The following is a 25,877-nucleotide window of genomic DNA, read 5'->3' as shown; positions in this document are numbered from 1 at the left end:
ACTTTTTTGTATATACACCGTTGGGCTGCACAATATATAATTTCAGTATTGATATCGCAATGTGCGCATCGACAATAGTTACATCTAGGCCTACACAGAATCTGCACATGCAGAAATCCACAAATTTCTGTCAATTTTTAGCCTATCATTGAGTCTATGTAGTTACTTGTGTAAATTTATCCATTTTTAAATTAATTTCACTAATATTACTGTAATATAATAATAGTAATTATCAGATTTAAAATGATTTATTTATCCAGATTTATGCAGTTTGTAAAGTAATATTGTCTTTTAGTGGATATATTATATGAGAAACTTGCTTATTGTTTACCAATTAAGTGGATCTAATTGGATATACATTGTAAACATAAAGAGTTAAAAAGGTATAGTTTTTATATCATTTGTTAAGTTTTTACTCATGATACTTTAAAAAAAGATTCCACATAAATCTGCAGATTTTTTATAAAATTCTCCACAGAAGTAGCAAAAAATGTCCACAGATTCTGTCTGGTCCTAGTCACATCGCTGGATCGGCAATGTCAAGCATGGCTTATTGTTGACCAGGAGCATTGGAGATTATTATCAAAGTTTATTAATTGCATTTGTGTTTAGTTTTTTTTTTTTTTTTTTCTCTCTGTTAAAACATTTTAAGTGAGTTTAAACCATGCAGGTACAAGAAACCATAGCACTTGTATAACAAAGTCTACTTAAATTACATTTTTAAAATACATTCAATAAAGCCATCAAAATCAATATAGAATCTGATCATTTGCTAGCCCTCTTTGGAGTATCCCTTGGACCTGATTTGACAGTCCGTGACAGCAAGGTTGTTGCCTTTACCACAATTTTAGCCAGGCGTACCCTATTTCTAAAGTAGAAACACACTTCCCCCCTACACATGACAAGTGGATGCAGAACATTTTTTACTGTATCAGACTTGAAAAGTTGAGATGCTCACCCTCTGGCTCACTAGATTTCTTTTATAGACCATTTTGAAGGATGTAAACAAAAACAATGGCCCCAACGTATTTCCTGTTTTACATTTTTTTATTTCTTTAGCTTTCGAGAATCCAAAAAGAGCCACAAATTGATAAATAATGCTATGATAGCCGTTTTAACATTAAGTTATGATTGAATTGCCTATTGTTACTGTCACAGTGTAAAACTAAGACACTGTGACAAACAAACACACATCACATTGCACTCATACATAAAATACACACTTTTAAACATGGGCCTTTGTTTTATTTGTATTGTGCATGTGTGTTTGTGTAATATGTATATGTTGTTTTTCTGTCAAGATTAGCATTGTGTTTATGTAAAAATTTCACTTATGTCGAACAATAGCCCATATCAACACTGAAATAACCACAGACACATTTTCTTTCAAACTTCATTTATTAACCAAACATAGAGAGTTTACATATACTTACCAGTTTCCTTTTCTCAGCTACAAACCTCTTTAACTTTATAACAAAGCCATTTATACAGATTTTTCCCGCCTTCACTTTGGAGCAGCCATTTTCCATAACATCATCAGGGTCACAACCCCTGGTCAGTAAATAAAAATCAAAGTTTTGTTGTTTAAATTTGTATTGGTTATTTGTTGTGTTGTATTTTGAGTTTTGTATGCATATTCATTTACTTGCATTAATTTATATTTCTGTTGAATGTCTTTTTATGTATTTTTTTGTCTACATGGTAACCCACTACCAGTAAAATGGTTTAACCCATGGGCGGGGCCAATACAATAAAATGGCCCCAAACATTTACTTGGTGTGATTAGTTGTAGGAGAAGGTTGTGTTTGTGTCAGTATTGGTAGCAGATTTTGTTCAGGTCATTTACTTGATTTAGCTGAACAAGCCTGTACAAACATTGTAAATATTGAATAGTTTATTTTTCTTTATTGTTATTTTGCCACTTTCACCTTTTTTTTGCTGGATTTTTGTTTTCACTTTGTATAAATAAATCACTCTTCACTTTCACCAGCGGCTTCTATGACACTTCTTTACCTCCATCCACCCGGTCAATCGTAACAGTTACAGTTATGAAATAGTTAGATAACAAGCAGGAAATGATCATGGGTCAATGACATGACACATGGAAATGGTCTATAAGACTAGGGATTCCTTTCTTGACTACATCAAAGGCCGGCCTATTACACCTGGTGCTGGCAACCATTTACCATTTTTATTTTAGTTTTTATTTATTATTATTAATATTATTATTTTAATTATTATTATTTTTTCCCATCTGTATCCAGTTATTCTCTGATTTCATGTTCTTATGTATTTTAATGTACTTAATTTGGTATTTATATATTTATTTATTGTTGTTTTGTTAATTGAGTTAATGAATGAGAGGTTGGGGAATGGGATTAACAATGGACGTTACATTACTGTTTACCTCTCAATATTTTATTTGTATTGTCATACAAAAGATCAATAATTACATTTTTATAGTGAAGGACTGCCAAGTCTCATTTTACATTAGATTTGTAAATATTTGTGCTGGCATTAGGACTTACCAGACAAATATAAAGCACCCCCTCCCTCTTAGAAAGCTAGTTTAAAGATCATTTTAAAAATGTATGCAGCAGCAATCCCCTATACAAATCACCCAAAATATTCTGAAATAGGGAATTCTTCTCAAAAAGAGTTCTTCAATCCATCTGGTGAAATATATTACATATTGCAATGCATAGTGTTGAGAAACAAAATATAACAATGTCAATTTTTTTTTCCAATAAGGCGCAACCCTAATACACTGTAAAAAATGCTGGGTTTCACACAATGTATTTATGTTAGGGCAATATGAAGGAATTAAGTTACCTTAATCGTTTTTTTTTTTTTTTTTTTTTAATATAGGTGGATTGAGCACCAAACAATTAAGTTGCCCATCCAAATAAACCTCAAGAATAGTATTGTTTTGGCTCAATTTAAATAAGGAGTTTGAACAAACAGCAAATATTACTTTGGTAAATCAATTTAAATAATTTGAAAACATTGACAACCTTCATTATTTTGGTGGAAACTGTTGATATTTGCCTGGAATTGCTCGTATGCAGTAATAAATGTTGTTGTCGTCCTATTTGTTGTCACACTAGGGTTGCATTCGGTCATATTCAGATTCCTCTTCATCATTCGTGGCACCTGACCTTAACCTTCTCTTCTGTCTACACTTCCATTGCTTTTATTTTGTACCATCTCCTCCTTCTCATCCTGGCTCTGAACCCTCCCTCCTGCTCTCTTTCCAGACGATATAGGTGGGCCGCAGCCTGGGCCTTTCCTAGTGAGCGTAATGGGGGCATCCCTGCAGTCTCTCCCTCTGCCTCTTCCTCCTCCTCCCCCTCTCCACGCCACCATCCAGCATAGTCTCAGCCTCAATGGTAAGACTTGGGTGCCGTGGAGGGGCTCGGGGTGTTTTTGGGCATCTTTTCCGGTTCTGAGAGCAGAACTCCAACCTCCCCTTCCCTTTCTGTGAACCGTCTCTCTTTCTGCCCTCAGAAGCTTCTTTATTCCGTGAAACGCAAAGGGAAATGGAATAAAGTGCTCATGTAATTGTTATATTCTTGAGAAAGCAAAAGGCAAAGACAATACATGGCACCTAGAGCATGTATCACTTTGCTTAACAAAGGCTTTGGTTTGACCGCATGGTTTCGTTTCTCAGTTATTTTCAGAGTGTGGAGGAAGGAGGCTGCGTGTCTGTAAAAAGAGGAAGTGTGACTGAGAGGGTGCCTTAAGCTGTGTTTTAGTTCTATTGCTTAAAGGTACCATAGAATGCATTGATAAAATCACTGATAACTAAATAGAAGGTATGTGGCTTTAGTAAGTGCAGAAATTCATTTACATGTCCATTTAAAACCCTAGGAGTTGTCACTAAAATTAAATGGTCTGTTTTTACCATTTGGATGGATCAAGAATGTCGATGAGCTCTGCTCTGATTGTCTGTTTCATGGCGGTTTATACCGCAAACAGATATCTACTGTCTGGTGTGAATGCAGGAGCTGTGATGCACTGTAATACTTCAAAATATATTTGAAAGGGAACCTATTGTGCAAAAATCACTTCTATAAAGGGTTTAAACACCATTTTCTGGCAACAGCCTAAATATAAGCTTCTAAAGATAAAAATGTATTAATTACATTTTTTATAATCGCACATGATAAAAACATTCTGCGGAAACACTCCATTTGTATGTGTCATTACAGGGGGAAACCCCCGCCCATTAGTGACAATCTCTCCCTAATTAGCATAGGACATTAGTCTTATTTTTGAATCTGCCACTATGCTGACACATAGGCATTTGTAGCTCCGTCCTCTTTTGAAAAAGCACAATCTAATTTAAATTTAAAGCAACAGTCACCAAAATGGCACACTTAGCATCAAATCCTAAAAAATGGCAAAGAGGTATAAAACATTATTTATTTGGTATTTGGAGCTGAAACTTCACACACTCTAGAGAAATCAAAGACTGATCTCACATCTGTGGTTTGGTCCATTTAGTCCAGACCAAGTGCAACAAATTATACATTGTAGCATTTTTCTGTCGCTTTTGGGTCCTTTTAACACCACACTAATTGCTTTGGACCAAACCAGTTGAAAAGAACCAAAATGCACATCACTCATTGGCCAGATGTTATTAAACATATTTCCTGAACTACTTTTCAATTGGTAGGAATTAACGTGCGGGAAGTAAACAAATCGGCAGACACAAAATGTTGCTTTTTAATATGGAGGGACGACTGCGCTAGTATAGTATACTATATAGTTTGTGTACATCATTTTAGACAAACTATATATATATGAGCAATGTCACACAAGTAGCAGTGCAGTGCTGATATACAGCCATATCTTGTGTGATATTACGTTTATACAACAGTTCAATGGCACAATTGTGCATATAAATAATAAAATCAAACAAAGAGAGTCTACAAACCCTTTTTTATTAGGAACTACTTTCTTCCGCCATTCATTCACATCTGCAGCTGATGTCAGAACAGCAGAAGCCAGTACTTTAGAGCTAGTGTTTGACTATGTCTAAAGTGATCTCTTTAAGATTATAAGGCTGAACATGACATGAAATGCCATCCATCTACAGAGATATCTTCTTAGTGTTACAGTCTACAGTATTTCTCTATTGCAATCAGGATTTCACAATAAATAACCCCGAAAATAACAACAAATTCACTACCAGCATGCTGTTGTGTTTGCGATAAGGAAAAACGCTAAACACATGCAGACTTTGCTTCTTTCCTTCTGCCAACACAACACACATTCCTGATATGCGAGCGAATTGGTATAAATACAGCACTACAACATACAAAAGAGAGAAAATGACTTATAATATCACCTACAAATATACCTGCCAACAAGTCTCTGAAAATCCGGGAGACCGGGAGGGAGAGGGTGTTTGGAGGTTTGCAGCGGGTTTTGGGCGACCGCTTCGATCGGGTACTGTGCCAAAGTTGGCAACCCGGGGGTGTTTTAATTTACAGACTGTACCAAAGAGGGGGGTGAGTGAAATTATGGGAGGTTTTTTGAAAGAAATAAAAACGGGATGGTTGCGGGAGACAGGTCTGAAATACAGGACACTTCCATGAAAAACGGAAGTGTTGGCAGGTGTGCCTACCGGTTTAATCTTGATATGATCTGCTATAGTTAGAAATTTGACTGTTATATCTTCTAAGCATAAGGGCTTATTATGCGGTTTTGTCACCATCTTGTGGATAGAAAACGTCAACCACCGCCCACAAGCTCTCTCAGAAATTGAATATTTTAAAATAGGCACTATTCTTACAAATAAACTGCATAGTTCTGTGTGTGGGCGTAGTAATACACAGAGGTGAAAGGTAAAGAGGCCTTTGTGTAATGTTACTGGCGAAATATTGCATGGCTGTCAGCCAATCAGATTCAAGAACCGATTCACACTACTAGTAAATATTTCGAGAATGAAGCACGGCTGTGGCTGGAAAACAATGTGTTGATGCAATGCAAGTTGCAAAGGCGTATCGCAAGTCACTTCTGGATGAGGTGTGAGTTAATTTTGCCAAACTGCGACATGATTACTTTCCAGAAATACTACCAACGATCCATTAGATAATGTTTTCCCTCTCTCTCAGTTTAAAATTGTTGGCAAAGCGCTGTCAACAAATATTTTCCTCCACATAATGCACAGAGCATCGGACTACAGCAGCTGGATTAGTCCAAAAAGGCGGAGTACTCTTGCGATTGGGTTTGTTCAGTTCGAATCCTGTTCTCACCACAAACGAACCACTCTAGGGTTCGTTTGAAAGCGTACCAAGACCACCTCTTCAAGGACATTATGGTATGCTTTTTTTGGTCCGCTTTTTGTGGCACTCGAGTGCAATTGCTACATTAAACGCCCTAGGCTGCCTTTAACACAACTAGATTGATTGTTTTGTACTGAAACAGGGATTAACATTCTTACAATGTACAGGGATTAACATTGTTACAATGTTAATTTTTTTCTCGGTGCAGATTGTTTTTAAATGGCAAAGTTTCTAAATGGACCAAAACAGTTAAAACAAGTCACTTGCAAGTAAACTTTCTTCACATTGGTCAGAGTTTCAGGTTTTATTCTTCAGAGTCCCACGGATTCTGCTCAGCTGTAACATTGTTATTTTAATATATGATGATAAAAGATTATAAATGGAAAGGTGCACTTTAATTTTGACACATACAGACATCATCACCAAACATAAATCCAATAGGTAAGACTGTCTTATACAGCCTCATTTCAGTTGTCAAGTTTTGTAACAATCTATCTATGGAATCGATCTATAAAAAAACGTAACTGGCTAGAATTATGCATTGTAGGCTTAAATTATAGAGAAAACAGATGAACCGAAACTGCAGTCAGATCTACGTTGACCTTACTTTCGAGGTGTCAGTGCAGAAATGAACGAAACAATAGGCCTAATACAAGATTAAAATATGAAAAAGTTATCAGTTATCAATTTTCCTAACGAATAAACAGCTGTAATATTCCAGCATGCTTTCACTTTTGTAATCAACATGAAATGCACATTTACAGGTAGTAATGATGGCATTCCACCTTTCTCATAATTCTCTTTTTATAGCCGTATATATGGCTATTAAATAGCCAAAATACACTGTAATATAGTCTGGTTCGTTAATTCGTTGGATCGTTTTGATTTCTCACTACAATTGATCCGCTCCAGAGTTAGTTTCAATCAAGCCGAGACCACTTAATTCAGGTGATCTCGGACTGATTGATTTGATGTGATCCAAGCATTGCTGGATTCATATACCAAACGAACTGCGCTAACTGAGCAAATGAGACTCTTTGTAAAAGGGACACTCTTTTAAAAAGGGACATAATAGGTTTCCTTTAACAGATTACGTAGATGCCTTGTCAAATGACAATAGTTTCAACTTGAGTGGAGGAGTTGCAGTTGTATTTGGAAGTATTATACAGCATGACATAACAACAAACCAACCCCGGGTCAGACTTTTAGGCAGAGTTCACTGTGCCACACTGGTAGAGTGCATATGTGTGACAGGATTCACAACAACAGGCTAAGCGAAAACTGGCCATTTCTTTTTATCTGTAATTGAAAGTAAATGTCAGATAAATAAGTAGGCCCTGATAACAGAACTCTGTTTGTGATCCATATAGCTGTTCACATTACACAAGTGTTTAAAAAACGACATTCTAAAGAGCTCCATTCTAAGCCCCACAGTGGAAAGTGAAACTGTATCTATGGTGACACGATCTGTGTTATGCCAACACGCACAGAGCATGCGTAAAAGAACAGAAAGAATGTAAATAGTTGATATCAAAGATGCATTGAAAGCAGACTTGAGTGCATTATTCGTTTGAAGTCCCAGAGGTCACTGCAGCTAAATTAATAATGAGGGAAGCACAACATTTTTCCATTGACTATTACAGGTCAGAGATTGAACTCGTTTAGGGGTTTCTCACTGCAAGTATGTGAAAATAAGGATGGTAAAAGTAAACATCCACATGAAAGTTGGAATGAAGCCTTAAAACTTCAGTTTTATTAGGCTGAAAATCTTTCAAATGAGTTTTAATTGTATTTTGCAAAGTATCTTTGTAAATCTTTTGCACATATTATATTAAAATCACAGCAATCTTTCTTGACCTTTCTTCCAAGGTGACCTGGTTTGCAAAAACGGTCTCAATGAGGACAAGTCCAATCTACAGTTGAAACCAGAAGTTTACATACACAGTATAAAAATGCACATAAACATTTTTAAAAAGTCAAATGTTAATGTGACTAAACTTTTTCTCTTTTAGGTAAGTTAGGATTATCAAATTTGTTTCTGTTATACTTAATAGCAGAATAATGAGAGATATTTTTTGAGAAATTGTAACTTTTCTTGAAAGTCAAGTTTAGATACAATGAGATTATTATGCCCCTAGAAAAGCTCAGGTGATGGTGTCAAGGTCTTGGAAGTTTCTGATTGGCTAACTGACACCATTTGAGTTAACTGGAGGCACAACTGTAGAATAGTATTTAAGGAAAACCTCAAACACACTGCTTCCTTACAAGCCAGAATCAACAAAAAAGATATATTGCAATTTGCTGAATTACACTGGGATTTTTTGACATGTCCTGTGGTCTTATGGAACTAAGATTGAACTGTTTGGCCATAATGACCAGAGTTACATTTGGAGGACAAATGGAAAAGGTTACAAGCCTAGGAACACCATCCCAACTGTAAAGTATTGGGGCGGCATCATCATGTTGTGGAGCTGTTTTGCTGCCGGAGGGACTGGTCCACTTCAAAGCATAGATGGCATCATGTAGAAAGGACATTATGTCTGGCTGACATCAGCCAGAAAATTAAAACTTGGCCACAAATGGGTCTTCCAAACAGACCATGACCCTATGCATACTGCCAAATTAGTTAAAATGTGCTTAGTGTGCTGAATATACTAAACAAAATGTATGTTTTGGAGTGGCCATCACAAAGCCCTGAACTCAATCCTATAGAAAATTTGTGGGCAGTGTTGAAAAAGCTTGTGCGAGCAAGCCTACAAATCTGACTCAGTTACACCAATTCTGTCAGGAGGAATGGGCCAAAATTCCTTCAAACTATTGCGAAAAGCTTGTGGAACGATACCCAAAACATTTGACCAAAGTTATAGTATAAAAGCAAAGCAAAGAAATTCCAAGGAAATGTAGGTAAACTTTTGACTGTCAAGAAATTAATAAAAAAAAAATGTCAAAGAAAAAATCTCTCATTATTCTGGCATTTAGCAAATGTAAATTATTTAGGTAATCCTATTGGACCTAAAATAGTAAATGTTTAGTATGATTTACCATCAGACATTTAAAAAAAAAAATTGTTATGTTCCTTTTTTTAGAGTGTATGTAAGCTTCTGGTTTCAATTGTATGTGTTCCTGCAATTTGTAAACAGCCAATATTAAAGAGCCCTCATTATGCATTATAAAAGGACATATTTTAGTTATTGGGATCGCCAACAACAGGCTGATATGCATGCAAGGTCAAAAAACACGTTCATTGCCTTACAATATTTATAAATTTTTACCAAATTATCCCAATGACTCTCATGATTTGTTCAGTGATTTGTTCCAAACCCCTCCTTTGTGTGACACTAATCTGCTGTGATTGGTCCAATGTCCCAGTCTGCGGTGATTGGATACATTACAAGCACTGATCTATATTAGATAAGTGATTACAAGCCGTGTGGAGCAATTACAAGTTACAACACACAAGTACATATTTCAAACAAACTTCAAAAAACAAGGCAACTATTTTAATCACACATACAGGTAGTGTAGGAAGGAGAAACACAGGATCTGGAGGAAGAAGAAACTGGTTCATATAAACAGCGTAACAGTTACTGACAAAGTTCCATACATTAATAGTCTTTGCTGATCCTTTAATAATAAACGGCTGGTGAGTCTCGCTTGGTAGGGTATTGTATTAATCATTAAAAAAATGACAGGAACAAACACAGCACACGGTTTGTTTCACAATGCTATTGTTGTGAAAATGAACTTTAACCCTTTATTCCCTACAGCCCAATCTCCATCTTTTAGTGATAGTAATCTTTGCGTCATGATCAATCCCATGATCCCCCGAAACTTGGCTAAGGGACAGGCGCGTTCGCGTTTTACCGGATCAGGTACTTATTATTTGGTGATGTCTCGTACCGACGTCGATGAGCAGACAAATGATCTGAACAGAAAACAAATAATTTATTCGGCTCTTTCGTTTAATCAATACTTATAAACACTGTGCACTTTTATATTTAAACCTCAGCTGGATGTTTTCATTTACTTTTAGTTCTGTTACACACTACATGGAAGAACATTTTTAAAAACTTACACTCCTCGTAAAATAGGTCATCCTAATATCTAATTATCTGTACTAGATAGTAGAGGTTTTCCAGTTAAGGTTAACATTACTACAGTAGTAGATTGTGATCAATCTCAATTCTATGTATGATTTTTCTGTTTGAAATAAATAAATCAAATCAAATCTCGACAACACATGGAAAATGATCAATAAAATTATCTCAACATTTCATTTAAACAGAAATGGCTGAAACAAAACTACTTTTTGCTTGCGGTAGTGGGTTGTAATGACAATATAACTTAAAGAATTCCCTTAGCCTATATTTTAATGATAACAAACTTTGACATCACAAATAGTGTTCTGATTTTATTTGTCATTTGCTCAAACAAGATTACTATGAGGAGGAAAAACTGTTTGAGGCTAAATATTCAGCTCTTCCATGTATAAACGGTTTTCTATTCTATGGCACCTTTGCAGTATGTATAAGATATAAAGGGTTATGATGGCAACATAAAGATAGGGTAACTTGTATGCATCAACTGTGACACATCGGCAGTTTATTTGGTATTTCATTAGAAATATATGGTCAAGGGCATGTTCACACTTAGCATGTTTAGTTCAAGTAAAATTAACTGTTTGTGGTCGCTTGTGATTAGTGCACTGACAGATATGGCTTAACTGATTGTGGTGTCCCAGATCCTCTGTTCTTTCCTCTATATGACTTATCAAAATGAAGGTGTAAAATGAAAATAATAGTCATGTGAAAAAATTATGACACCCTATGAAAGCCTGGGTATTTTGTAAGGTTTTTTAATATATGGTTGTTTAATCTCAATTTTAACAATGCAGAAAGATTACGGTAACAATTAAACTGAAAAAAACAACAACTTCAAGATCTTCTGTAAATGTAAATTCTACAAAAATGCATATTCTAACTAAGGAAAAAGTTAGCACAAAGGGTGGCACAGTGGGTAGCACATCGATCAATTGGCATTTCTGTGTGGAATTTGCATGTTCTCCCTGTGTTGACATGGGTTTCCTCCGGGTGCTCCGGTGTACCCCACAGCCCAAAGACATGCGCTATAGGTGAATTGAACAAGCTAAATTGACCGTAGTGTATGTGTGGGAATGCAAGAGCATATGGGTGTTTCCCAGTGTTGGGTTTGTGGCTGGAAGGGCATCCGCTGTGTAAAACAAATGCTGGATAAGTTGTCGGTTCATGCCGCTGTGGCGATCCCTGATTAATAAAGGGACAGTTGTTTTGAAAGCCCTTAGCTTGTAGATTATTTTACAGACAGTAGAATGGCTAATTTCAAAATCTTTTAAGATCTTTTTTAATCACTTACCCAGCTCAGACAGCTCTTTTGCTCTCACCTTGGTGCTCACTCTCACATCAACAGGAGAACAGCAAATAAATATTTAGAGGTTTAGAAAAGACAAGCCTCATTTGAAATGCTGAGCAACGATTTACTTAACCTTACAAAATACCCAGGCTTTCATAGGGTGTCCTAATTTTTTCACATGACTGTATATATAATATCACTCACTGTTGTTCCATTTCCATATATATAGCTAAATAAGGTGGTTTATATAAATGTCAACAACATTTGAGCAACATTGCAGCATATCTGATTAAATGTTTATATCAAAATTTAAATAAAAAAATTTTAAATTTGTATTTTGCCAAGTTTTAAAGCTTCAAGTAGCTTTAAGTAATCTTTTAGGTAGAATTTTATATGGACTATCAGCCCTAGCAGGACTGTAGTTGTCCCTTACAGCCCTAGTTTCAGTATTTATTGGTGCATTCAACTAAAAATGGTCATTTTTTTGTGTCTCAGATGCTTTCTTCCGGGCACTTCCTCATTCAGCTGCATCACCAATGGAGAATCCAGCCCCTGCCAGACTAGCTCCGCCGCAAGTCATGTGCCCGCTAAGAGGGGCCGATTCCAGTAGCTTCACTGCCAGCCTGAGAGAGCTGGAGCGGGTGAGAGACAAATGACTGTAAATGGTGTAACATCACTGGGAATGTATATCTATAGACCCTTTTAAAGGGACAGTTCACCCAAAAATGAAAATGAACTCACTATTTACTAAGTGGTTTCAACTCTTTGCGTTTCTTTTCATGTTGAAAAAAAAATGTTGAAATCTGGTAGCCACTAACTTTCTAAGTAGGAAAAAATGGAAATTAAGAGTTACCGGTTTTCAACATTTTTCAAAATATCTTATTTTGTGTTCAACTGTAGAAACCCAAACAGATTTTGTACAAGTGAAGGGGAGTAAATGATTTTTCATTTTCGGGTGAACTAGCCCTTTGATTGTGCAACATAACTGTGGCTTCCTGTGGTTGTGGGTTTTGCATCTTTTCTCTAGAAGCAGTTTTTTTCAGCACTGTTGGTTTATCGGTCATTGTGTGTGTTTGCAGTGTGGCTGGTATTGGGGGCCGATGAACTGGGAGGATGCTGAAATGAAGCTGAGAGGGAAGCCTGATGGCTCGTTTTTGGTGCGGGACAGTTCAGACCCACGATACATCCTCAGCCTCAGCTTTCGCTCACAGGGAGTCACACACCACACGCGTATGGAGCACTACAGAGGTAAACATGCATATACGTAGCCATAAAAAGTGCATACTGTTTTTTTTTTTCTTTTGGCTTATCAGACTTTAATGTGCAGTCAAAAGCACACAAAATCCTGTTTACAAACCACATCCTCATGTGGTTTGGAGTTTGATTGGTCAGCGTTGACTACACTGCCTAACAAGCATATTGCTTCATCACTTGAGTGACAGTTAAGGAAACACTTTAGTTTTGGGGGAAATAGGCTTATTTTACAAGTCATTTAGATTTAAATAGCTGAGTTTCACCATTTTTTTATCCATTCAGCTGTGTTCTGGGTGGTGGGAGCATTTCTAGCTTAGCTTAGCATAAATCATTAAATCGGATTAGTACATTAGCACACAATAAAATTAAATATCAACAATTTTCCTATTTGTAGTTTGGACTCCTCTGTAGTAACATTGTGTGTTCTAAGTGCAACACAAAACTAAAAGTTGCTAGGAACTATACTCTCTCAAAATTACTGAATTATTGAAATTATTAAATTTTTAAAGCAAGATGCTAATGGTTTTCAGTACCGAGTTGTGGCTGGAAGCTATGAAAAACATATGCTGAAATAGTTGGCGGTTCATTCTACTGTTCATTCCACGATTTCTGAAATAGAGACTAGGCCAAGGGAAAATGAATGAATGAATGCTAATGGTCTAATCTAATTCAATGATTTGTGCTAAGCTAAGGTAAAAGTGCTCCTGCCAAATCTGGAGATTGGCTGAGTGGAATCAAAAAAATTTTAAAACTCAATTATTTACTCGTAAAATGAGCCTGTTTCCAAAAAGAGCGTTCCTTTAAGTTCATTGCACAATAATCCAAACTTTATTCTGAATTTTTGCACACAACCTCAGATTGTCAATCATATATACACAATGGCTCCAAAACATTCAGCCATGACTAAATTCAGATTGGGTTACATTTTTTCTTCATTCAGAGCTGCCATAGAAACAACAGGCAAAAGCTAGAATGGCACCTGACAAAAATGAATCCACTTCGTCTCGAAGCACATTGCACTTTATGACTAACAAAGTGTGTAATATAAAGACTACTGTAGCCTTCCACATGCCTCATAACTTTCCCACAATGTGTACAGTATGTGTGTCCATAGATTTGACATACTGCTAGTCTCTGTTCAGGGTCAGTTTAATTCAATGGACACAATATTTCCTCTTTCTTAAGCATCTCTGCATGAAAATTTCGTTTTGATTGCGCTTTAATAAAAGTATTTGCAACGGACTCATAAATACGCACCAAACTCAATGTGCAAGGTTTCTAACAAATACGAAAAGCGGATATGGAAATTTCTGACTTCAATGTGCAAAGACATTCTTAAAAGTCAGATTGGAGAATCAAAATGAGTCATTAAAACTTTTCATACTCCTATTTTTAACTATTTCTGAAAAAAGCAAAACCTGTTTAAAAAGGATAAAAAAATAAAAGAATAAAATCAATTAATAGAAGAAAAAATAATTAAACAGCAAGTGTTAACATGTCGAATACATTTTAGGCTGACTAACTGCAGATATTATTGGTGGTCTTATTCATATTTTTGGTTTCTTTTTTGTCAATAAATTATTTTTTACATAAAAAACATTAAAAAATTACAGCCTTTTACCATTTTAAGCAAATAAATGGCTGTAAAGATTGACCAAATGGTTTTTTTCTTAGTTGTTGTCTTGAGTAAGAAAACAAATTTTTCTTACTGTCATTTTTATCTATTATTTAAGTTTATCCATTAAAATATTTTGATACGGTATATATATATATATTATATTATTATATATATATGAAGTTTGCATGTTCTCCCCGGGTTGGTGTGGAAATATTAATGCATATATGATATATTAATTAAATAAATTATATGTAATTATATAATTTATATTATAACAATATCATTTGCAAAAAAAACTATTTGAACAATGTAGAAAAAAGTAATAATTAAAAAATCGATATAAAAGTCTCCAAGTGATCCATTTATTCACTACATTTCTTTTCCCGGTCTTTAACCTTTCAGGAACCTTCAGTTTATGGTGCCACCCTAAGTTTGAGGATCGCTGTCATTCTGTGGTGGAGTTCATCGAGCGAGCCATTATGCACTCAAAAAATGGGAAATTCCTCTACTTCCTACGTTCACGTGTACCTGGTATGAATACAGACATACTGCTTATCTGATAGGACACTGGCAGACAAGTTTCTCAACTACTATTGTTGAATCAAAAGGAAAAGGAAAAGTGCATGGAATGCAAAAATAGGATATCAAGTAACCTAGTTACTCAAAAATGTAAAACTCAAGAATCGTGTAGTTTCAACTCAATTTTAAAAAGTAGTTTGAACAAACAGTAATTTGAGTGTTTGCTGAAAGGAGCAGGGGGCAATTTTTGTGTTTAGTCCACTGTTGTTTTAGGTTGATTTATGAACTAGCATATAACATTTTGAATTCTCTTTTATATTTAGTTTTCATTTGTTGTATTTTGATGTGCACTTTTTGTCATGTAATAAGTTTTTGCTTAAATTTATTTTTTATTAAGTACAGCCAAGGCAATGTTTCAAGCGATGTTTCATTTCAATTAATAGTATCTTCATTCAGGGCATTTTCAGACCCGTTTCTAAAAATTAGGACTTAAATTGCTACATTTTAGCATTTTCTTCTTGATTGAATTTGCTTTCACATCGCAACTTTTCAAAGTGCAACAACATGTTTTTATTCAAGCAACATGTGAGTACACTGCCCTCTTATTGGCCATTATGCACCTGTTTATGTTCCTCTCTCTGTGTCATCCTACAAGATGGACTGGCAGGTTCTTTATCTGTAGCCGTTGTGCATGTATTTAGCCATCATTCCTGCTGGGGCTGATACATTTTAGCATTTACATGTACAGCTTTGGAAAAAATTAAAAGCCAAAGTTACTATTCATTTTTTGGATTTTACCTTTAATAAGCATGCGTTCTTCTGAGTAGACTGTTAGTTTAGGTTTTATTATTATACAACTGATTTTGTGTCAAAAAATATCTTGAATTTACTTGAAGAAAATAACAATATGTACATTATGCTCTTTATCAGACCTGACTTGTTGCAAAAATAGATGAACATTTACAGTATAACTTAGCTGTCTATAACTAGGGCTGTATTCTCATTATTTGATGTCAGAAAATTGTGTTTTGTACTGGCAATTGAGATTTTCTGTTAAATAAATGTTCTAAGTGATATTCTTCTAAGTTTTTAAATAAAAAAAAATCTAATAAAACACAAATGACAAAATGAAAAAAGAAAATGACAATATATATAATATATACATACATGAAGTGTACATTTACAATATATTTACAGTATATGTTAAATGTCTTAATCATGATGTCTTATTTAATGTCAGAAAACATTAAATGTTTTATGCTGACCTTTTGAAATTTTCTGCAAATAAATGCTCTACGTAATATTGTAAGGAATATATGTTGCCAGTATTTTATAAAATAAAACCAAAATTAACATTTTAATTAAAACACAAACCTATTAATCAAAAGTTCTCATAATTTTTTTCATAGCTATATACTGTATATATAAGCCAGGAATCAAGGCATTTTTAAGCTATCATTACTACAATGGATATAAAAGAGCATTTACACAACATTTAATGAGGAAGCCTTTTGGTTATCATCTGTAATGTGCTCATGCACGTATAAGACACTGCTGCACTTTATGTGACATTTTCTGTAATGAATAATGATACCCTTTGATTGTTGGTCCGTTGGCTTGGATTGATTTCTCAAACCGAATCACTTCAGAGTTTTTCTCTTCATTGCTTTATTTTATTTTTTAGGTAAATATCTGATGTGAAAATGCCTTAACAATTTTAGTACACAGTATAATAACAACTGTTGGTTATACTTAAGTGCTTGTGGCTGGACTATGCACAGAAGTGGTAGAGTTTATTTTATTTGTAAAGACCAAATATAAGAAATGAAAGGTCAGAACTGAAATGGTGTATGTGTGTCTGTTTCAGGGTTGCCCCCCACCCCTGTACAGCTGCTTTATCCAGTCTCACGCTTCAGCAATGTAAAATCCCTCCAGCATCTGTGCCGTTTCTGCATCCGACAGCTCGTCCGCATAGACCACATCCAGGAGCTGCCTCTGCCCAAGTATGACTCACTCACACTTCACATTAATTGGCTGATTTAGATTCATCATACACTAGCATTCAAAAGTTTGGTGTGTGTATATTATTTTCAGTCATTTTTAATTCTCACTGAAGATACAATTTAGCAAAAATGTATTAAAACTGCAATATAGTGAAATATCAGTTCGATTTAAATTAACAGTTTTCATTTGTAATATATTTTAAAATACAATTTATCCTTGCTAAAGCTGAATTTAAACCTTAAGAAATCCTTCTAATATGATGATTTGCTGTTCATAATACATTTCTTGTTATGGTTGAAAACTGTAATATTTGTTTAATGGAGAAATTGGTTAAAAGATCAGCATCTCTTTAATTTTTTTTAACATTATTTTTTATTTATTGGTATTTCACAAGACAATACATGGTAGTAAATAATACAAAATAACAAAAATTCCTGACAGTCTTGGTTTTCTTACTTTCCCACTGTCACCTTTTTAAATCAGGGGTGTCCAAACTTGGTCCTGGAGGGCCGGTGTCCTTGAGAGTTTAGCTCCAAGCCTCCAACCCTAATCAAACATACCTAAACCAGCTAACCAAGCTCTTACTGGATATACTAGAAACTTCCTGGCAGGTGTGTTGAGGCACGTTGGAACTACACTCAGCAGAACACCAGCCCTCCAGGTCTGAGTTTGGACACTCCTGGTTTAAATAGATTAAAAATCTTGCCAGGGAGTCAATATTCAACATTAGTTAACTAAACTAATTAGAGCTGACTAATTTAAAAAAATATTAGAGCTGATATCAGCAGAACAAGGTAAGCCTTTTATATGGTCTTGTAAAAAGATTTGAGAGATCCTGCTAGTAACCATCTTAACATCAAGTTTTATGCAACTAAAATTTATCAAATCCACATGTTTAATTCAAGTCTTTAATGTCAAAATTGTCGAATCAGAATATTTATTTTTATAATCTCCATATATGTATGTGTAATATGTACATAGCTGTTACAATTTTTTTAAAAACCATGTTCATTTTTGTGACAGTACTGTATGTAAAATATACGTGAATTCACAGAGAGAGAGAGAGAGAGAGAGAGAGATTGTATGTGTAAATTTGTGTATATATATATATATATATATATATATATATATATATATATATATATATATATATATATATATATATATATATATATATATATATATATATATATATATATAGTAATGCTACTCAAATAATAGCTCAAATTGAAATACTTCAAAAAGCTTCCAACTCATTGCTAAACTTAAAATGGAGACATTTTAAAAGTAGAAAATATAAAAGGGATTGCTAGTGTTACAAGACCAAAGAACTTATATAATTATATATGTATATAATAATCCAGAATATAGAAAAGATACGTTTTATATACAGGGATGTACATAACTATTGTGCAGGTGCTCATGCACGATTAAAATAAAGAATGCAGACCAGATAGGGTATTAGAAGTGCTTTTTTGTACCAGATTTAATTCATTTAGATGCGATTCAAATGAACGGCACAGGACATAGCTCATGCAACTTTACCATTCTTGTAGTTTGGAGGAAGACTGCAAAATAAAGCTGGTCTTTGTGTGTATAGACAGAGTTGAGGTCACACCCACGAACTGTAACTGAATCCGTCTGAAAGGGGTGTTCTGGGGCCTCATGTTCGAAGACTTTCGTTGAAATCTTACTAAAACATTGCGTACGCACAAAGCTGTAAATGTGCGTACGCAGTAAAAAATTCAGATGTATGAAACACTGCATGTGCAGTGCACATAAAACTGAGCGCACGTGCACAAAACCCCACCCTGCCTCCTCCCCCGTATGAATATGCTAATTACTATACTTAGGCAAAACCCAACGAAAAAGCAATGCCAAAAGCAAGCAAAAAGAGAAACTTTGAACAGAATGTGATTTGGAGGTGCTGCTTTCAGAGGTAGACCGGAGAAAAACTGTGTTATTTGCAAGTTTGTCCTCCGGAATTAATAACAAAAGAAAAAAAATAGAGTGGGAGAGTTTAGCTGATGCGGTTAACACAGTTGGGATTAAACATCGCACTGAGTGGATTTAAAAAAAGAAACATTGCGATGTAAAGGTGTAAAATTTTGTAGTATCTTTAACAGCATGAGTGGCGTAGCTTGTAAAACGCATGGCAACATCTGTTGACACGTTCAAACATGAACTCGGTTTGAATTCAGCGTCTGATGAAGACGTTCTTCTTTTTTCCCCCTGCTACATATCAGATTTTGGCTACTCTTCATCACAAGGAAGACAAGTAGGAATTATCAAAAAGTAAAATTTTAAAATTTTGTAGTATCTTTAACAGCATGAGTGGCGTAGCTTGTAAAACGCATGGCAACATCTGTTGACACGTTCAAACATGAACTCGGTTTGATTTCAGCGTCTGATGAAGACGTTCTTCTTTTTTCCCCCTGCTACATATCAGATTTTGGCTACTCTTCATCACAAGGAAGACAAGTAGGAATTATCAAAAAGTCTGTGCAGCATATATTATTTGCACATTTATTAAACGGAAATGTTTCTGATTCACCTATACAAATTCGTCTTCAGATAGTGCCTTTTTAGCAATGTGCGTGCAGTAGATCACTCTGATTACATTGGGAAAAACGGCGACCTCTGCAAATTGCGCTTTAATATTTGGCTGGTCAACTGCTTGATTTGAAAACCTGTTAGGTAAACTCTGGCTGTGGATCAAGGAAATAGCTATTCTTCAATTGCTTTTCCTACTGTTGTACTATCTATGCATCCACAGTATGAAATGTTTTACTCAACATTTGACCCACGCCCATGACGAAGAAATGAAAGTTCCAACCAGAACAGAATATTATCTATAAGAAATCCATGGACTTTAGCGGCATGTTTGTTTCTGTGTCAACATGTCGTTTGTAAATATAGACAGTAAAAACAGAGCAAGTACTATGAGCCTGTAACCATAATATGTTACAAGAATGAACTTTTTTTTGTGTATAAATTTATATATTGTGAGAGTTTTTTGATAACTCTCAAAGGGGGAACTGTAGAAGGATAAATTTATTATCGACAGTAATGCAAAGTGTTAGTTTCACAGCACACCTGTTTTTCTCTTTTCGGTCAACTGGTTAGGCGGTTTCTGTCACTATAACATGATGAGACCAGGCCTGAAAAAGCAGTTTACCCCGCTGACCACAACACTTCATTTGCATCTGACCCCACCTACATGCTGTAAAATGTATAAATGTATAGTGTTTTGCTGTGCAGTTTAGAGTTTGCTTTCGATGACGCCACAGCCACGCTGAGTTCTTCTTATTAAAAAGGATTCTGCTTTGAAGACAACCGAAAGATTCTCCCTGGTTTTTTGGGCCCTTAGAAGTTTACAACAGTATGGAAACCTTATATACCTGCTAGACATGCGGATGAACCTGTCCCATACAGCTGCCATTACACGGTTCAAAGACACTTTGTAGTGTGCAATTTAACACAAGTGCCTCTAGGAGTCGCCAATGGAAATATAACAAACACACACAAGAAATGTGTGTACATACGCCAGACATGAAGTTGGCGTGGACCAACCCACATTCTGACGTTCATTTCATCGTTAGTAAATCCAAAGTGAGCCTGAAATCTGGCGTACACTAATTTTTTGTTTGTATTTGCATTAATACATGAGACCCCTGGTGTGCAGATCATGCAAATTCTGGGACGGTTCATATCGCACCAAATCATGGAAGTGAGCTGCTATTAGGCGATTGTTCACCCAAAAAATCTGTCTTCATTTATTTACCCTTCACTCGTTCAAAACCTATTTAAGTTTCATTCTTCTGTTGAACACAAATATAAGATATTTTAAAAAATGCTGGTAGCTGGCACTCATTGACTTTCATAGTACTTTTTTTTGATGGGCCACATAGCATTCTTCAAAATATATTCTTTTGTATTCAGAGAAAAAAGAAACAAAGTACAAACAGTGAATTTAGGCGTTTAATCACTAATTTGTCTGGCACGCATCACTGACGTGTTTTAAACTGAGAGAAAGTTTATCTATTTTGCACAACATCAGCTAAAAAACAAGTCATCTTGTTCATTTGAACTTTTACATTCATGATAAACAGACTATGTAAAACGTACATTTTTAAAGTCTACAGTTCAAACTTGAGTGTGTTAGTGGTTGGTGGGCGTCAATCGAACTCTGGTGCGAACCAGGCAATCAAGCCAAATGTGAAAGCACCAACTGATCCTGCATATAGATAACTAAAATGTGACAGTATATGCATATCACATATATAAAATACAAGTTCATGTTTATATACAAAATAGATATAAAAGTGCAATATATAGCATATTCCAACATTTCATTTAAATGGGAGTTTATATGGCGTGGCTGTGCCAAGCAAGATCTCCAGGTGCTCATTTGAGACCTGGACCAAAAAATGTATGCAAGTTGGCATATAACGCAGGTATGTTGTGGGTTCAAGTCCTGACTTTTTCCAAATCCCATCCCCAGCTATTTCCAATTTCACTTCCTGTCAGTATATGCTGTTCTATCATTACAAAAAGCAAACTACTCAGTTATGCACATTCGTTTTTTATGCGTATTTTAAAAACTGATGCACATCTACAGTAGTGATTCCATCAACCGTTTTTAATGTGCATATTCAAAGTGTGCAAAAAATAGGTGTATGGAAATATAGCTAAAGTGTCAATAAAGAATAACTCATATTATTTTGTTTCAGACCGCTCATTGTCTACTTGAGGAAGTTCTATTACTATGATCCAGAGGAAGAGATGTACCTGTCAATCAAAGGCATGCGCCAGGCAGCAGGAGTGGAACAGGAAGCAGAGTCTGAAACATAGCCAGCCGGATCGGTCCGTTTCACTGTAAGCGCCTTCAGCTATGAAGTTCCACGTTACTCAATGTCCTGCAGACAAAAAAAAAAACGATTAACAAAACACAAATGGATTGTTTTGCAGAATTTCTATGTGTGGATATTGGATGGAACAGCGCATGGACACTTCCTGGTGCACAGCTCCCTGCCAGTCTTCCAGCAGACGCCAATGAACATCAGCCGACTGGCATCTCCTCTTTGACCAATATCGGACAGAGGGAGATCAGAGGAGTGCTGGAATACTGTCTATGTTGAGCAGGCAAATCAAATTCAGAGACTTTGACTTGATCGACAAAGGACTCGAAAGACTGCTAAAAGTGGACTTCAAATATTAAATTAAATAAGATACGGACTGAGGACATTTGACTTGGGGTACTAGCAAACGCCTTCATCTGTAGGTTATATTACGCTGGAGTTTTTAAAAACTGGCCAGTTTGTGAATCCGTCTCTGTTTGGTTCTTCTTTCTTTCCTCATCAGGCCCCCTTGCCCTGGGTGGAGTGTGTGACCCCTTTATTTGTTCTTTCCCTGATTGTAACTTCAGTCTGATCAGGCCACATGAACTGTATTTTGAGTAAAAGACAAAGTAAACTTGAAAATAAGTGCTGGTATATTTGATTACTTATTCCACGCTATATATAATTTTGGTCATTATTCGCGCTGATATCTACATTGGATGGATCCAGTTTTTCTAAAAGAAAAGGTTTTAGAGATGAAAAAAAAACTCCATTCATTTGATCCATAGAGGAAAGTGATTTTTAACACTACCCGATAAACATTTAAAGACAGGCCTGTTGTAAGGTTTGATTGAATATGACTTTGTTTAACCTGTCTGCTACATGAACTTTGAGAAAAATATAAGAAAAACTATATTACAGAAGAGAAAAATATATTAAGCACAGTTGCAGCAAAGTCTGTCAAACATGTTTTTAATAAAGTGATTGCTTGATGATTTTACAGGCAATCTTAATTATAATAATTATTATAACCTTGTTTTACCACGAAAAAAGCACATTAAGGTTAAAAGATCTCTTGTCCTGGACAAGATTATGCAGCATAGACCATGTTGAGGGATGTGAACAAAACCAATGGCTCCCACATATTTCAAATTCCCCAACGAATTATTATTTCTGTAGCTTCCGAGAATCCAAAACATATAGATAAATAATGTTATGCTAGTCGTTTTAACATTAAGTTATGATTGAATCATCTCTAGTTGAAGTTATGAAATAGTTTGATAAGCAGAAAATGTTTATGGGCCAATGACATGACCACATTGAAATGGTCTATACAGCTCACAAGGGGTTTAACAAAAAAAAAAGGTCATGTCATGGGTTTGAGCACAATTTTTATACTCACTGGTAACCCTTCACAATAAGGTTGTATTAGTTAATGCATTGAATAACATGAAAAAAACATTAACAATACATTTATTACAGTATTTGTTGATGAATATTCAGTTGTTCATTGTTAGGTCACGTTAACTCACAGTGCATTAACTAATGGTAACAAGCATAAATATGGATTTTAAAAATTCATTAGTAAACGTTGAACTATGAATAATAAATCCGGGACAAGTATTGTTCATAATTAACTCATGTTAGTAAATACATATTGTAAAGTGTCACATTTCTTCTAAATTTTGTATACAAATATGGCCATTTTATAGCATTTTCATTTTTCTCAAAAGGACATTTGGTAAGAATAACAGAGGTAAGAAAGTTTGTTGTAGTTTGAAAAATCAAGCTTATTTTGCCAAATATCAATGTCTTAAAACATAGGGATTAAATTAATTTTTGTACCTGATAATTGATATTAACATGTCTGAAAAGATGTCAGCATTGTTATTTTATGCCGAAAAAAGATATTTAAATTAAAAACAACCCAAATTACAACAATAGTTTCTGTAAATCTCTATTGGATTTACAAATGAATGGAAAAAATACTTCTGGAATCAGCCTGAAAAAAGTGAACACCTCTCAATTTGCATTTTGAATAGTTTATTCATCCAGTTACTTGGACACTTTTATTTTTTTTAACACATCCAATCATGGTGATTTTATATATATATATATATATATATATATATATATATATATATATATATATATATATATATATATATATACATTTTTTACATTTTATAATGAACTTATTACAGTAAAAGCAAAATCCCATTTCTAACAGAATTACACTTGTTTTTGGCTTAACTTGCTCGCCAATATCTTCTGCATAGCCCTCTATCTGTTAAATGACAGTATTTACATTTTTAAAAATTCAAAGATTCTTTTACAAGATTTAGTCATTTAATTTTAGTTTGCTTTATTTGTAGCTCAGCAATAAAACTAACAAAGTAAAGCTGCAAGCAGCGATGAATGGGACTTTGCTCTAACAAAAAATGTTACGTCAAATTAGAAATGACAGTCTGTTTAAGGCATTCACCCCAACCCTCTCCATCATTCTCACTATCCAGTAAGTTAGGATGATTGCCAAATCAAAGGTTACAATTGGCCACGAGCCCCACTTTGAGTATATCTAATCTATTCATTATGTAAACATCAAGATAACATTTCTTTAAATTTTTGTATAAAAATGGCCATTTATAGAATTTTTACTTTTCCCGAAAATACAATTAGTAAGAATAACAAATGTTTTCAATGTTTGTTGTGATTGAATATTGAGGTCATTCTGCCAAATATCGATTTCTTAAAACATCTGGATTAAATACATTTTCGTATCTAAAAATTAATATTACAGTGTCTGAAAAGATGGCACCAATGTTATGTTATGCCAAAAAGAGATATAGATTACAAACAAACCAAATAACAGCAGTTTCTGTAAATCTCTATTGGCAAATGAATAGAGAAAGTACTTCTTGCTTTTTGAATTGCTGGTTTTTTTTTTTTTTCCCATTCTTTAGTCACTTGGATACTTTTATTTGTTGGACACATCCAATCATTCCAGGAATCTGAAATAACGCGTTTCTTTAGTAATACTTTTGTAATAACACCAATAATTTATATAACTGCATTTCTTGTTGCTAGCATCACTATATATCGGTAATGTCACACATTTTACTTTACCTAAGGGCTATCCAAAACAAGCGGTGCCCTAACTTTTTCTTACAAACGGCCAAAACCCAAACTTGATTGAGGCTAGTGGGTCGATCGAAGGTAAATATAGTTTCCATGACTTTTTGAATTGTCTTTTGTTTATTTATTAATTTTTCGTATGACTATAACTTGTTGCTCAAATCACTATATATTGGTAATATCACACATTTACCGAGGGGTTAACGTTATCCTAAACATTTTCATGGGACAGCAGCACACACAACTGTATTCTCATTAACGTTACAGACAGTAAACGAGTTAAGAACGCCTAAACACTAGTACCGGCTAAAGTTAATATTGCAATTACAAACAAAAGTCTCCATTTACAGACAGAACAATTTCATTTTGGAGAATTAAAACATGTTGGTGTTTGTCCATCACCTTTAGGTTCTGTAACTCTTTTCAGAAGACACAGTAGCCCGGCCACCTGCGTTCATAATGCAAGGCAAAACCGACACAATTTGCGAAGGTTGATTAATAGCGATTGTTGTCAATTACTTTTGATTGATATCCTTTCTACGTTTCTGACTGGCTAAACGAAAAGTCAGTTAAATTCATACCTGCGTATCATTGGTTCGCCTCATTATTTTGATAGCCTCACAACCCCCGCCTCTCTACTAAAAACTCGACAACCCATTGGTCAAACATATATCCTTCAACTGTCATAGAAAAACGACGTCTTTTCATTAGTCAGAACAAATGTCAATCAGGCAAAAGCTGTTTTCTGATTGGTTATCACTTTTAGCTCTAGATGATTGACAAGTAACCTGATTGGCCAGTAGACCCCGGTGGGGCGGTATCTTT

At 34.9% G+C, this 25,877-nt stretch overlaps 2 protein-coding genes across 6 annotated transcripts in view; one reads left to right on the top strand and one right to left on the bottom strand.

The window, feature by feature from the left end:
- Positions 1 to 22,579, top strand: part of socs7 (suppressor of cytokine signaling 7) — a 42,005-nt gene extending 19,426 nt beyond the window's left edge. Inside the window, exons 4-10 of one of the 2 annotated variants that reach the window (XM_009305863.5) lie at positions 3,258 to 3,389; positions 12,177 to 12,322; positions 12,761 to 12,929; positions 14,956 to 15,084; positions 16,940 to 17,075; positions 21,810 to 21,954; positions 22,048 to 22,569. In XM_009305863.5, coding sequence (XP_009304138.2) covers positions 3,258 to 3,389; positions 12,177 to 12,322; positions 12,761 to 12,929; positions 14,956 to 15,084; positions 16,940 to 17,075; positions 21,810 to 21,930 — 833 coding nt within the window. In that variant the 3' untranslated portion in view covers positions 21,931 to 21,954; positions 22,048 to 22,569. 2 annotated transcript variants of the gene reach the window in all.
- gpr179 (G protein-coupled receptor 179) overlaps positions 1 to 25,520 on the bottom strand; it is a 98,503-nt gene extending 72,983 nt beyond the window's left edge. For all 4 annotated transcript variants that reach the window (XM_073916479.1, XM_073916478.1, XM_073916480.1 and 1 more), the window contains exons 1-2: positions 25,455 to 25,520; positions 21,868 to 21,995 (exon numbers count right to left, since the gene is read on the bottom strand). The gene's annotated coding sequence lies outside the window, so the exon portion shown is untranslated. The remainder of the gene's footprint in view (positions 1 to 21,867; positions 21,996 to 25,454) is intronic.
- Between the last annotated feature and the right edge of the window lie 357 nt (positions 25,521 to 25,877).

Source organism: Danio rerio, chromosome 11 (assembly GCF_049306965.1).
Source record: "Danio rerio strain Tuebingen ecotype United States chromosome 11, GRCz12tu, whole genome shotgun sequence".
Lineage (NCBI taxonomy): Eukaryota > Metazoa > Chordata > Actinopteri > Cypriniformes > Danionidae > Danio > Danio rerio.
The sequence above is the reverse complement of the archived record's forward strand: the minus strand, read 5'-3'. Positions and strand labels throughout refer to the sequence as shown.